Here is a 13698-nt window from a genome sequence, read left to right as displayed (position 1 = left end):
CCGGAAGACCCCAGGCTTCGCAGGAGCAGGACCCAGGCCGTCGTTTCCTGCACACCTACTGCCGTAGCTCACCTCCAGCAGGTGCTCAAAGGTGGCCGATTAATGCCTTTAAGAAAACCAGTATCTGAACTTTCCAGCTCCCAGGCCGGAACTCTCTGATACTTAGTATCTGAGAAGTTACCGGAGCTTCCTGCCGTGATACAGCGAGAAGACACAGAGTTGAGGTGGGACTGCCCCTGCCCAAAGGGTGCAGGCTGAACCCAGGCACAGACAGACATCAGACCAGCCCGATGGGGACCTGCCACATGACCCCCAGTCTGCAGGGGCCAAAAACGTCAGTGTCACGAGAGACACTGAAAGGAGACACAGAAAGAGAGACGCAGAGCTGGATTCGGGGTCACGGGAGAACCCCTGTCCGAGCACTGCCAGGACAACTGGGGGTGGCGTTGGTCCGACATCTGTGCGCCCCCTGAACCCGGTCACCGGCGCCCAGTTCAAGAACAAGACTGTCCCCACGCTTCGGGACAGTGCGCAGGGGGGAGAGGCAGGCTCCCACATGGTTCGGGGGGAAATGGGGTCAGTGTCAGCGAGTGACAGCTGGGAGTTCCGCACACTTTTCACGGAACTTGCAGGCTTAAAATCATTACAATAAACAGTTCTTAAAAGCCAGTGCAGAGCCAGTGACGACACGCACGTGTCTGGATCTGGGTACGTCTGCTGGACACAAGCGGGCGCGGCCTTTCTGGGTGGGGAGCCCGGCCCCACGTGTTAGAAATGCCACGACGCACTCCCTCTGGCCCGCACCGCTGCGTCCGCGGCCCGTCCTGCCAAGGGCCGCACCCGCCGGCGGCCGAGCGCGCTCACCAGTTAGTCACGACGGTGGGGGCTCAGACACACTCTGACAGGCTTGCTGGGCACGGTGAGTGCGTTACAGTCACACCTCAAACGGGTGCCGCCGTGAGACAGAGACTAAGGGGAAATATTTCAGAACTGATGCTAATTCGGGGAGCCCCTTAACTTGGGTTCATGAGTCAAAGAGAAGGCCCTGGGCTCATGCAGGAGAAACCCTCCGAGTGCTTCCTCCTGTCTGCGTGGGAGCCGGTGAGGGCCGACCTCCACCTCGCCCGGGCTCGGGGCCGGAGGCCGAGTGGGCACGGTCGCGTGCACACGGCTCACCTGTTGGACTTGACTCCGTAGTGGATGTCGATGTTGATGTTGTAGGAGATGAACTCTTTCTCTTCTTCCCCTTCGTCGCCAACATCCTCTGCAAATCACAGCACACATCACGTCACATCCCTGCTGGCACCGCCAGCTCCCAAGTGGCTCCGCCCACTCCTCCCTCCTGACCCACGTTCTCCCGACCCGACGCGGGCACCTCTCTGCCGCCTGCGTGACTGTGGGCACAAGGCTCACCCTCTCCGCACCCCGTTTCCGAGCCTGCACACGGGGTGGCCAGCATGCCTGGGCTGTGGGCAGCATGACCACGCTGAGTCTGGCCCACGGTGCAGGGTGCCGCACCTCCCGGCCCGTCCTCCCGGCCCCGCCCCCTGGGCTGCAGGCTGGGAGGCCACCTCCACGTGCACACTCTGCTCAGTCGCTGACTCAGCACCTGCTGAGGGACAGGCACCTTCCAAGTACTTCGGTGCATCACACCTTCAACGCTCACGACAAAGCTAAGGGGCGGGCACGGCTGTCACCATCCTCGCCTTTCGGGAGGGCGGTGCAAGGGAACCGCCCTCCGACTCGTGGCTGGAGAGGGACCGAGTGAGGGTTCAGAAGTCCGTGACTTCAAACGCCGGGTCCTCACCAGCACACGGGCGGCCCCCTCCCTCACCAAGGCCCCCCAGGACAAGCCCCCACGAAGAAAACTGCTATCGTCCTGCTGGTGTGGCTCAGCAGACTGAGTGCCGGCCTGAGAACTGGCGGATCACCAGTTCAATTCCCGGTCAGGGCACACGCCAGGGTTGCAGGCCGGGTCTTGCCTGGGGCGTGCGGGAGCCGCCTGATCAACGGCTCTCTCACACGTCGGTGCTTCCCTTCTTCTCTTTCCGCCTCCCTCCCCCCTTTCTAAACAAACAAGTAAAATATTGTAAAAGCTGCTACCAGGAGACACCCCCAGGGTCCCGGAGAGCATTCATGGGCCGTCCCTCTGGCCCCCTCTGCTCCCACGGCGCACCGCAGAGCCTGCGGGGCGGACTCCGGAACGCGCTCCCTCCCGCGGCGGGCTCTGCATGGTCAGGGGCGGGCAGGGACCTGCGGGAGCCTGGGAGCCCCTCCAGCGCTCCCCGGGTGGAGCCGTAAGCAGCTGAAGACACATGTGGACAAAATTTCTGAGCAGTTCAAAATCAACACTGGAAAACCGAGGTAAACACTGTGTAAGAACGGGAGGTGGTCCGAACTGCCAGCTCTGGCACCAGCCCACGGAGGCCCGGCTGCACTAGCTGGAGGGTCACACGGCGACAGGCCACTCGGACTCCCGTGCTGGCCACACCCAGCCCCCGAGGGGGAGCGCCCGCGGCCCGCGTGGCCTCCCAGGCAGCAGGCTCGGCCCGGGACCCCGGTACAGTGGACGCCCTGCCTCGGGGCCCAGACCCAGGGGTCTGCACGGCCCCTTCAAACGCTAGAAACCAGCAAACCTGAGCCTGTGGGTCCCAAGCTATCTGCTTCATTCATTTAAGAGGAGACACAACCCACACTTAAAGTGTAAAGTTATTACTGTATCAAAAAGACAGTAGCTCTTCTGGTGTCTTTGGTATAATTCTAGGAAGGCGGGAGCAAAAGGGTCTAATATGCCAGGTACTTCCAAGCTGATTTAAAGAAATGACTAAATAAAAAACGAAACAGAAAACTATTCAACAGCCCTGGCTGGGGTGGCTCAGCAGACTGAGCGCCAGCCTGCGAACCAAGGGGTCGCAGGTTTGATTCCCGGGCAGGGCACAGGCCTGGGTTGCGGGTCAGGCGTCCAGGGGTCGGGGAGGGGCACACGAGATGTTTCTCTCTCTCTCTTCCCCCCGCACTAAAAATAAAGAAGCAAACCCTTACAAAACCATTGAACACATCAGCGGAGCGTTCCAACCACCGAAACGTGCGTCTGCGCGGTGAAGTGAACACCACGACGCCGACCACACGCGGACTGCAGCTGGCCGGGCGCGGAGAGCGAGGCAAGGGCCCACGGGAAACAGCGGCCAGGGCGGTGGGGGCGGGGTCATGGAATACCTCCCCCCTTCACGGTCTGAGCTCTCCACATCCTGCTCTGTAATTTACGCAGGATGCATCATCAAAGTAACCTCCACGTGGCATCTGGACGGTAAGAGTAACATTCTAGAATCTCCGAGGGGAATGACAGCCGTAACTGAAAATACGGCACGTCAACTCAGGGTCCTCTCTTCCCCCAGCTCAGGATTCGCCGCCTGCACACACACAGGGGCCGACGGGACGCAGCGTCCGAGGGTGCTGCCCGCACTTCCGAGCGCACCCCGGGCCAGAGGCCAGAGGGGCCGGGCGATGAGTCACGGCTGTGCTGGCAGGGCGCCCGCTCGGCCCCTGCAATGCAGCGGAGCGCAGCTGGGGCTCGGGAGGCACGCCCCACGACGTCATCCCCGGAGAGGACCGGCAGACCGCGCTCCCCGGCTCTGTAACATGCTGCCTCCTCCTGACGGTGGTGACCGGTGGAAGTCACCAGTGGTCACTGGCTGAACACACTTTGGATTCATTTTCTAATGCCCGTTCCCCATAAGCACGGAGGCTGAATGAAGTCAGATTAGATGTCTGACTTCCACGGAGTTAAAGAATCTATGACATTGTTTCATAAACTGCCATCAAGTAATTCAATCTTTTTGCCTCTCTAAAATTAATTTCATCTTTTGAATAACAGCAACTGGACATTGTGCTTCTGCAGAAACATGAGAAACCGTTCAGAGGAGGAAAGATACCTGACAGTTAATTCTCAGCAACGAAGAGGCTGTCGACCCTGCTGCAGTCAGAGGCTTACACTCAGACACAAACTGCGTGTGTCATCCGGCAGCACCTCTCAGCCGAGCTGGAGCCAGCTCCCCGACGCTCGGAACATCACGGGTTAATAAACACACACCGGCCGGCAGCGCCCCGCCCGTTAACAACGGACCAGAGTGCCAGGACGGAAGGGCCGGGTTGCCCCCTCGGCCCCCTTGTGCGCGTCTGCGACCTTCCGGACACGTCTGGAGAGACGGTGCTGTCACTCGCACCAGCCTGCGTGTGCTGCTGCCGCAGGACGAGTTTACCTCAAACTGCAAGCGATTCGCATCCTCACACGGCCAGCCAGGCGAGCATCGCGCCTCATGTAAGGAGGCAGAAAAGGGCACACATTCAGCGACTGCGGGACTCGGACCGCCTCTCCTGGGTGGACGGGGGTGCTTCCGCCACCCCGGGGTGGACGAGCGAATGGACAAGGGGGAAAGCCAGCCAGGTGAGGGCTGAGCGAGGCTGCCTGGCTCCCGCACGGTGGGCACCCCCTCACTGCGCCCCCCTCTTCCTCCCGGCCACAGGGCCGGTCTCCCTGGCTCTTCCCGAGGGCCTGTGCACAGCACCGAACTACCCACACCTGTTCCTGGTTCTCTGCCTCCCCACCCCCCAAAGAGAAACGCGCCAGCTCTCCAGGGTTCCGGTGGACCGCTGCCGTGCACGTGGTCCCCCTGGGCCCGCAGGTGCTGGCTCCAGTCTCCCCCTTCCCCGTCTCTGGTGCTCTCTCCTGTCACCTCAACACCCACCCTGCCCCACCCTCCTTCTGACTCCTGAGCCTCGACTGGCCCCGGCTCTGGGACAAGGCCGCAGGCTGGCGAGAAAGTCTGGGCTTCTCTCCAACCTCAGGGCTTTCATTTGCGACACTTAGGACCATGGGGGGGGGTCCACCCCACACAGCACCTCTATACAACGTAAAACTGGGGTTCATTATATTTCCAGAAAAAAGAGAAATAAGAGCCCTGGCTAGTGTGGCTCAGTGGACTGAGCACTGGCCTGCGAACCAAAAGGTCCCTGGTTTGATTCCCCGTCAGGGCACGTGCCTGGGTTGCAGGCCAGGTTCCCAGTTGGGGTGCGTGAGAGGCAACCATACATTGATGTTTCTCTCCCTCTCTTTCTCCCTCCCTTCCCCTCTAAAAATAAATAAAATATTTTAAAAATAAGGAATTGAAAAACTAATAAGTTACTAATGCCTAAGGGCTTTAAGATTTAATACTTTAAGGCTAATGCTAATTCAAAAGAAAAACTCGATATGAAATGAATGAAAACACGTGTTCCTGTTTTGACGGACACCACGGGGCTGCACTCCCCTTCAAGCATCTTTCCCCCAGTGCGTCGTAAGGGCCCGGGTTTCGGGGCCTCCTTCAGGGCAGAGGCGGCGGACGGGACGGGACGCGCGGCTCCCGCCCGAAGGCCCACAGGCTGCTGCGCAGCGTTCCCACCCCTCCCAGCTTCGGTTTCCGCAGAGGAGCTGGGACGGTCTTCCCTCTGCCGCACGCACATGCGCACATCCGACCCCGCCCCCGCCCCGCACAGGCCGGTGTGTCCCGCGGGTGCAGGGCCCGCTCGCCCGCAGGGTGACGGCACCGGGGCGCCGGGGCGGTGCAGTGCCGCGGAGAATTCTCCCGTTAATCTGTTAACGGTTTCGTTCGCCGTCATGGGGGCTGCGTGGGGGCCACGAACAGATGCCTTTTTGGTCATCTGTCCACTCCGTTTCTTCACCCTTCAGGGAAACTCGGTCCTCAGACAAACGGTTTAAAAAACGAGCGCATGCAGAACCCCCCCCCCCCCCGACTTCCTGCAGTGTCACAGCTCCCCGGAGCTGGGGCCAGCGCGACGGCATGAGGCCCGAGCCCTCCCTCGGACCCCTGTCCCCAGCCATCTCCGGCCCGTGGGGCGGTGTGAGACCCCCTCGGGCGTGTGTCTCGGGGAGAGCGGGAGTTCTAGGTGCAGGTTAAGTGCTGGCCAGCGGCAGCCCCCCCATTTCCCGTCCTCAAGTTCCGAGTCCGAGTTCCAGACCTACAGCCCCGACCCCAGCCCGGGCACGCACAGGCTGGACAGCACAGGCTGGGCGGCACGCAGGCCCTGGGACTGCCAGCCCTGCCATGCCGCCTGGGGCACCGGCCACCTGCTTCGGCGCCTCGCCCCCCACGGGGCTGACGCGCAACCCCGAACGCACCTGAACAAAAAGGGCTGCATGACATCACTAACTCTGTAAAATGCCTGTTCGGAAAGGAGCTCCAGTCCGTCACAATTTCAGAAGCACACTATGAAGAAAACGGTTTAAAAAAACGGCCCGGGAGGTGTGTCAGGGCGGGCCGAGCCCGGCCTGCCCGTGTCCGGCACTGTGGGCCGGGTTGTGGGCCAGGTTCCGGCTGGGGCAGCGTGGAGGCGGCCGGGAATGTTTCTTTCCCTTCCTCTCTCTCTAAAGAATACATAAAATCTTAAAACAAACAAACTCCCTCCCTCCCTAAAAAATAAAGTCTTAAACAAACAATTCCACTGGTCAGGATTACAGACAGGTTTCTCATTCTTCTTCATGAGGAGCTACAATCTAACCTTCCCTTTCCTGTCAACTCTCCAATCCTTCACAAATTTAACAGTGTATCAAAACAAGCCGTTAAATTCTCAATGTATTCTACATTTTAAGGACTGCTGTACTTAACAGCAAATTACATGTAGCCGGGATAGTTAGAAGTATAGAGAGATCTTCGCATGAAAATGCTTCTGTATCCAATCACAGTGTTTGGCAGATTCTCTTCATAAAGTGTGTGTGTGTGGGGGAGGGAGAAGTCAAAGCACTTTGCTCGTTCACTGACTAAGTCATGTGATTTCATCGTTGCTGGTGTGCATCCAGTTTAAATGGTCCGAAGCCGTTTTCCGTATTAGGACGCGAGCCCGCCCTGCACCGCGGCCACCGCCGGCTGCTCCCATGTGTCCAACGGCACGAAAGCCCACGCTACCGGGTGAGGCCCCCGAAGAAAGCCCCCCGCCAGGGGCCTGCGCCTGCACTCCCCTCTCCAGGGCGCCGGCACAGCCTGGCGCGAGCAAGGCTGACTGGTGACACCACAGCCTTTCCTTGGGTTTCTTGTGCGTGAAACGTAAATTACAGGTAGGCTGAATTACGTGGACTACTTCAGGGGTTTTTACAAATGCAGGAATGAGGTCGGATTTCAATTTAGACAGCCTCATTCCTCAGTCGGCGTTCAAAAGTGCAAGTCATCGTGCAGCCGAGAGACATGGACGCCGGGACATCCGCGTTGCCAAAAGGGACGTGCCCACCAGCAAGTCCCAGGTGGACGGACGGTCGGCGCTGGCTGGGAAGCACACCGCAGTAACAGGGCTCCACCCGGTAATCAGCCGAGTCCACTTCTAGGACGTTTGAGGAAAGTGCCTTGCTTACGAACACTCTAGGAGCAAAGAACAACACCTACGTTCCCCCCCCCCCCGCCCCCCCCAAAAAAGAAATTGGCCCTGGCTGGTGTAGCTCAGTGGATTGAGTGTGGGCCGCGAACCAAAGGGTCGCTGGTTCAATTCCCAGTGAGGGCACATGCCTGGGTTGAGGCTAGGTCCCCAGTGGGGGCCACGTGAGGGTCAACTACTCTTTGCCTCTCTTTCTCCCGTCCCTCCCCTCTCTCTAAAAATCAATAAATAAAATCTTAAAAAAAAGAAAAAGAAATTGAAGACTTAGAAATCACTGACTACAATATATGAACTGTGCAATGAAAAATGTGATCATGAATTAGCCAAGGTCAAACTACTCAAAATACAGTAACTTGACCCAGGTTAAAACACACTGTAATAAAATAATGTGGAGTCACTGAAAACAGGCCGGAAAGACAGACAGCAAAAATGCTGACCGTGGTCGGGGCTGGGCGGGAGGGCTCCAGGTGACTGACGTTTTCTACCGTGACTATGTATGTGCCCTTTCCAAGAAGAGCAGGTGAGTTAAATGCGTTAACAAACAAACCACTAGTGGGTTTCCATTCACAAAAACATAAACCCAATCACAATACAGCCCGGAAACATTAATACATGGTAATGTATTGCACTAATACGTTACAGTAATATTCTATAAATAAGCCCCAGTGGCTTATTTGCTTCAGCCTCGCTGTGGATCTAAGAGAGGTGTTCTTTCACCCTCTCTGACCCTCCGACCCTCCTGCAGAAACAGAGGCTACAATGAAGCATCTCCTGAGAAGAGGAGGCTCAGGAAGAAACAAATTATCAGAAGGAAGCATCGAGGGTGTCGGGGGAGTCCAACAGCTCAGGTCCTCTTAGTGACAGAGCCACACAGCTCTTTGAAACTGTATGCAGCGTGCTTGGGAACATTTTCAGGCGATGCACACCCTTGGGTACGACTGTTAAAATGTAACTGCACATCATCCCTGGGCTCCCAGATGGGCGGTGCCACACCCATCCGAGGGCTGGCACCGTCCTCTACCCAGTGGTCTTAAAGAGTCCATAGGACACCCTCCTTGAAGGCAAGCTCCACCCTGAAGACAATCTAGCCTTACTTCTGGGAGGTCACCATCTGCCTCCTCTCCCTGCTAGTTGCCTAAAGCGAATCTTTTTAAAAATCTGTAAAATAGACTCAAATCTCACAGGGTCTCCATTAGGATCATCTAAGCATTACGCAAATTAGAAGACATGATCAGCGAAAGCAAGCAGTGGGCTGCAAACCGAGCCGCAGAGTCTAAGGACGAGGATTAGCTGGTGACCTTGGCTCACTTCACCCGAGCCTCAGTTTTCCTCGCGAGTGGCAGGGGGAGATACACCCACTCGGCCGGGACGCTGTGGGGACCAAGAGGCAGACCTGCGTGCCTGCGTCCACCCAGAAGCGGTGCCCGGATGGCAGCCCTGCCACCCCGGGCGCGACATCCGCGTCCGCACAGCGTCCGCGCACGGCAGCGGCGTGGATGTGCGCCGGCCACTGCTCCCCCAGCTCCCGCCGCCTGGCCCTCCCCCTCCGCCCAGACCACCAAGGGCCGGGACCCAGGCTGCCGCGGCTCCGCGGGGCTGCCCTGACACATCCCTTCCGAGCCGACCTGGCCTGGACGCAAATCGAAACCTAAAAGCTCATGTGACACTGGAGGCCGGGATGCGGCCTCCGCCCGCCGCGCTCAGCCGGGAGACGCTGTCTCCACCCAACTCGGCCATCTTGAGGCCCGACAGACAAAGCGATCCCATTGTTGCGGTTGCCGGCCAGACAGGGGCACCCCCATCCTCCTGCCACCCGGAAGAGGCGCCCCGGGGCTCCGGCGCGCCGGGGGCGGCGGAAGCCAGGCCGGCGGCCCCGCAGCTGCCCGGCGCCGCACCTTTGAGCGTGGAGCGCTCCACCAGGACCGTGTGGACCTGCGGGTCCGACAGGAACTTGCGCATCTGCTCCACCGCGCTCTTCTCCTCCAGCGCCGCCTCCAGCGCGGCCGGGGCCTCGCCTCCATCCTCCAGCAGCAGCGGCACCAGCTTGCGCAGGTGCTTCTGCAGCACCGACACGTCGGCCACGTTCTGCACGGCCGACACCTCCAGGCCGGCCGAGCCGTCCTCGCCGCCGCCGCCGCCGGGCTCCGACATGACGCCGCGCTCGGGACCTGCAGGCAGCGCTGAGGAGGCAGCCGAGACTCCGCACGGAAGGGAAGGAGCCGGCGAACGAGAGGAACAAGAGCCGGGCGCCGACCGCCGCTAACCCGCGGCGGACTGAGACTAGCGGCACCGGCTCCGCCCTAAAGGCCACCGCCCGCCGGCCCCGCCCCGCCCGCCGGCCGCCCGCCGCAGCCACTGGCGCCCGCTCGCGGCCCTGGCGTCAGGACGTTGCGCATGCGCCCGAGCGGCCCCCCGGCGGTGCCACCGCGCGGCCTTCTGGGACTTGTAGTCCTAGCTTTGGGCGGGACCTCTCCGAGTCTCCGCACTCCAGGCCCTTAATAAAGACGAGAATTCGGCGTGTCGGTGGGCGTGGGGTGGTCAGTGGTTATGTTCTGTGTTGTTTACCGCTGTGGCTGCAGTGAACAGCGCAGAGCCGAGACACTCCATAAATAATCAATGAATGAATGTGTGTCAATGTCGAGGGCTAACGTTTTTTGAGCACGAGCTTGCTCCCGACATTGCTCTAAGCACTTAGCCCGTGTTCTCCCGCTGAACGAATGAATGACTACAATGCGGTAAGTGCTAAAATACATAGTCATGACATAATGTGTTATATATGGAGGGAAAGTGAGGACTTTCATCAGAGGGGGAGGAGGTGAGGGGCGTGTCCGGGCACGGGTCACGTGGCCGGGCTGCAGGAGGCAGGTTGGGAACCGGCATTCCGGTGGGAGGAGAAAGGAGCCTCCACCGAGGCCGAGGGTCTGAAGGTCGCAGCTGGAGCCCTGACTGCTGTGCAGTGTTAGGTAAAGCTAGGAGGTGACACCCGAACAGTGGGGTGAGGCCAAGCTTTTGTGGGTCCTGGGCTGCTGATGACAAAATAATCCCCTCCAGGACGCTGTAGGACCGAGAGGGAGACCCACGCGAGGGCCTCCACCTAGACCAGTGACGCTCTGCTCGCAGCTGGGGCTGGCTCTGTCATTTGTGGGCCTCGCATCTGGGCCCACAGGAGGCAGGGGCGGAGGGGCCTGCGGCGAAGGGCTCCCAGCTCCCCCCCCCCCCACCTGCCCCTCCTTCCTTCTGCTGAAATGACATTCCGGCCAGCATCCAGGTGGCCCACATTCTTGGCTTAATATTTTTGTTTTTCATTTTTTACACATTCTTGGTTTAGAGGTGATAGTTTCTCTCAATTGGCCTTTGATAGTTCAAATTCATGACTTGCTTCTTAAATTGTGTGGAGGAAGGGAAGCCAAAGGTGTTAGTGTTATATCAAAGTGCAAAGTCAGAGAGCTGAGTCCTGATTGGTGGAAGGATGATGGGCTGATTTGATTTCCCCAAATCATCTTTGGAAAACTTCCGCACATAAAATTATCCTTGTTCAATTACCAGGTGCCAGGTCCCAGCGGCTGCTGGAACCTGAAGACTAATCAGATGGTTCTTGTCTTTAAATAGCTACTGGAGGAAGAGAGAGATTAATACCCCGCATCCTGCTAACCTGCGGGCCACCCTTGGGGGCTATGCCCAAGCAGGTGGAACCTTCCAGGAACAATAAAGGCACCTGTGATGAGTTTGTGCCGTGATCACCACCGTGATGAATAACAACACTCCCGACAGCCAACACTGCTCCTCTGTGCTAGGCTCTCCGCCAAGTTCTCCCCTTCCCCATGTCTTTCGGGGCAGCAACAGGGACAAAGAGGACAACCTGCTGCATGCAGGCCAGTGAAGTCTGCAGTGACCACACAGCATGTGAGACCCAGGGATCCAGCAGTGACTCGGTGGAGGGAGAGAGGCAGCTGGAGGGATGCACCATGAGTCAGCACCGGCCCGGAGACATGGCCGCTCCAGCATCCAAGCCACTCGGACGCCTGCAGCCTGGCCCGCAGCCAGCGCAACAGGGCCGCACGGGGCCTCTGGATGCGCAGCCTCGGATGACAGGCTCCAGACTGGAAGTGTTTATCTCTGAGGGGCTGGACATCTGGGAACCTGAACAATTGATCGATAGGATCCTTACATCCACCAGTCTGCAAAGATCCACGCATTTCTGTCTCCCAAAGGGGTTTGTTGCATGTAATGAATGATGAGCGTGGTTGACACAGGTGGAATGCTGCGGTGCACAGGTGCGCAGCGCTCTTGGTTCCCGTCCCGGAGGTCGGCTCGGCTGCCCCGGAGCTGAAAGGTGAGGGAGTCTCCTTGGGAGGTGTTCCTGCTGCCCGCCCCTGACCCTCCCCACGTCATGCCCCAAGCTGACTCTGGGTGGGGTGGGCCCCCCGCCCAAATCTGGCTGCTTCCACTGCTTGCCGGATTCGGCATCTCAGCTGTCTCCTGTCCCTAGTGAAATCATCTTTCAGCCGGCAGTGGGCAGCAGGTGCTGGAGACGGGATTCATTCTAAGCTGTTGCGGGATGACAGTGGCTGCTAAAGAGGCCCTTACATTTTATCGGAAATGAGCGATAAACCGTCTGCAAGGAGGGGACCGCACCCACCCCGCACCCCTCCCTTTGAAATGTTGTGCTGGCGGCTCCTCAAGTCTGAAAGGGTCAGTCTCCTCTCCAGGTGGAAACCGCTCTGGCCCCTCACGTTGAGGATCTGCGCCACAGATCCCCTCTCCTTTCCCTCAAAATTCTCCGTGGAGCTGGCCCATTCATTCACACTTTCATTCATTCCGTGGGCTCATTCCCGGCAGGGTCTGGTTATGGCTGCGAATCCAATGCCTGGCCCGGGGAACTGGGTGCTGGCGGTGGCAGCAGCGGCCGGTCTGCAGGGCACACTGCGGGTTTTGACCTTTCCAGCTGCTGCCAGCACGGGGCTCCACCCATCCATCGATCACCCGGCACCGGGATGCCGGGCGCTTTCAGGTGAAGCTCCTCCCAGGACCCGCCCCTTTCCTGTCTCGGTTCCCAGTCGGGAGCCTCAGGGATTCAACAGGCCTCCTGGAGGCTTTGAGCTCAGCTGCGGGCAGTTGCGGAGCTGGAGGGGGGTGCGCCCCCAAAGTAAGAGTTGTTTGTTGGCGCCCTCTGGTGGCAAAGGGAGGACGCACACAGTGGTACCTCCTCCGGCTGCGGGAGGCCGCACCCCAGCCCGCTTCCCTACCATCTCGGTGACGCCACTCGGCTCACCTTCCCAAGGTCACCTGAGTCACGCGTCCAGGGTCCCAGAGCGAGCAATAGCAGTGACCAGAGGAAAATGTCAGCCCGGGGCCCAACCTGACCCCAGCACCCGCCCATTTGTAAAGGCTCTCTGAATGCCTGACAGCGCCCTGGCCCCTTCTCTTATGTAAGTACTGCTGTGTCCCCCGCCAAGGCCAGCAGGTGCGCCCTGGGTGTGCTGGACCCCCTCCCTTCCTGGATGGACACTGCTCTGAAATTCTCCCCCTGCTCCCAAACGTGCTGTCTTTCTCCTGAATTCTACCCAGTGGTGTCCAACCCCTCCCAGCGCATCCCTTCTTTAAAGAGAAAAACCCCCGCACTGGCTGGTGTGGCTCAGTGGATTGCGGGCTGGCGAACCCAAAGGTTGCTGGTTCAGTTCGGTTCCCAGTCCAGGGCACACACCTGGGTTGCAGGCTGGGTCCCTGGGTAGGGGGTCTGTGAGAGGAAACACACTGATGTTTTTCTCCCTTTCTTACTCCCCTCCCTCATCTCTAAAAGTAATTAAATAAAATCTTTAAAAATAAAGAGAAACCCCTGCCCAAACCGCCAGGCCCTCTCCATCCCTTGCTGCCCTTGTCAGCAAAACGCCTTGAAAATGAGTCTATAAGGGTGGGGGTGCTCTCACCCATCTTGAACATTCTGATGGGCGCTCCAGTCCACCCTCCTGGGCAAGCACTCCTGTGGGGGTCGCCCTCGGCCTCCCTGGGGCCAGATCCAGCCACCAGCTCCTAGCCTTCACCTTACACACAGCATGACACAGCAGGGCGACCCGTCCTTTCTTTTAATTCATTTGACAGAGAAAGAAACATCAATTTGTTATTCCACTTATTGATGCGTTCATCGGTTGATTCTTACTTATGTCCTGACCGGGGAATCAAACCTGCAACCTTGGTGTATCTGGACACTGTAACCAACAGAGCTACCCCACCAGGGTTATGGGAAACCCCCAGCCCCTGCTTTTGTTTTTGCTTTTAAAA

At 58.8% G+C, this 13698-nt stretch overlaps 1 protein-coding gene across 1 annotated transcript in view; it reads right to left on the bottom strand.

The window, feature by feature from the left end:
- Nucleotides 1–9725, bottom strand: part of DYNC1H1 (dynein cytoplasmic 1 heavy chain 1) — a 58736-nt gene extending 49011 nt beyond the window's left edge. The window contains 2 exon segments of the mRNA XM_028506386.2: nt 1177–1264; nt 9315–9725. Of these exon segments, the coding sequence (XP_028362187.1) occupies nt 1177–1264; nt 9315–9570 (344 nt within the window). The 5' untranslated portion in view covers nt 9571–9725.
- Between the last annotated feature and the right edge of the window lie 3973 nt (nt 9726–13698).

This window comes from Phyllostomus discolor, chromosome 1, assembly GCF_004126475.2.
Source record: "Phyllostomus discolor isolate MPI-MPIP mPhyDis1 chromosome 1, mPhyDis1.pri.v3, whole genome shotgun sequence".
NCBI classification, from domain to species: Eukaryota; Metazoa; Chordata; class Mammalia; order Chiroptera; family Phyllostomidae; genus Phyllostomus; species Phyllostomus discolor.
This window is presented reverse-complemented; position numbering and strand designations above follow the sequence as displayed.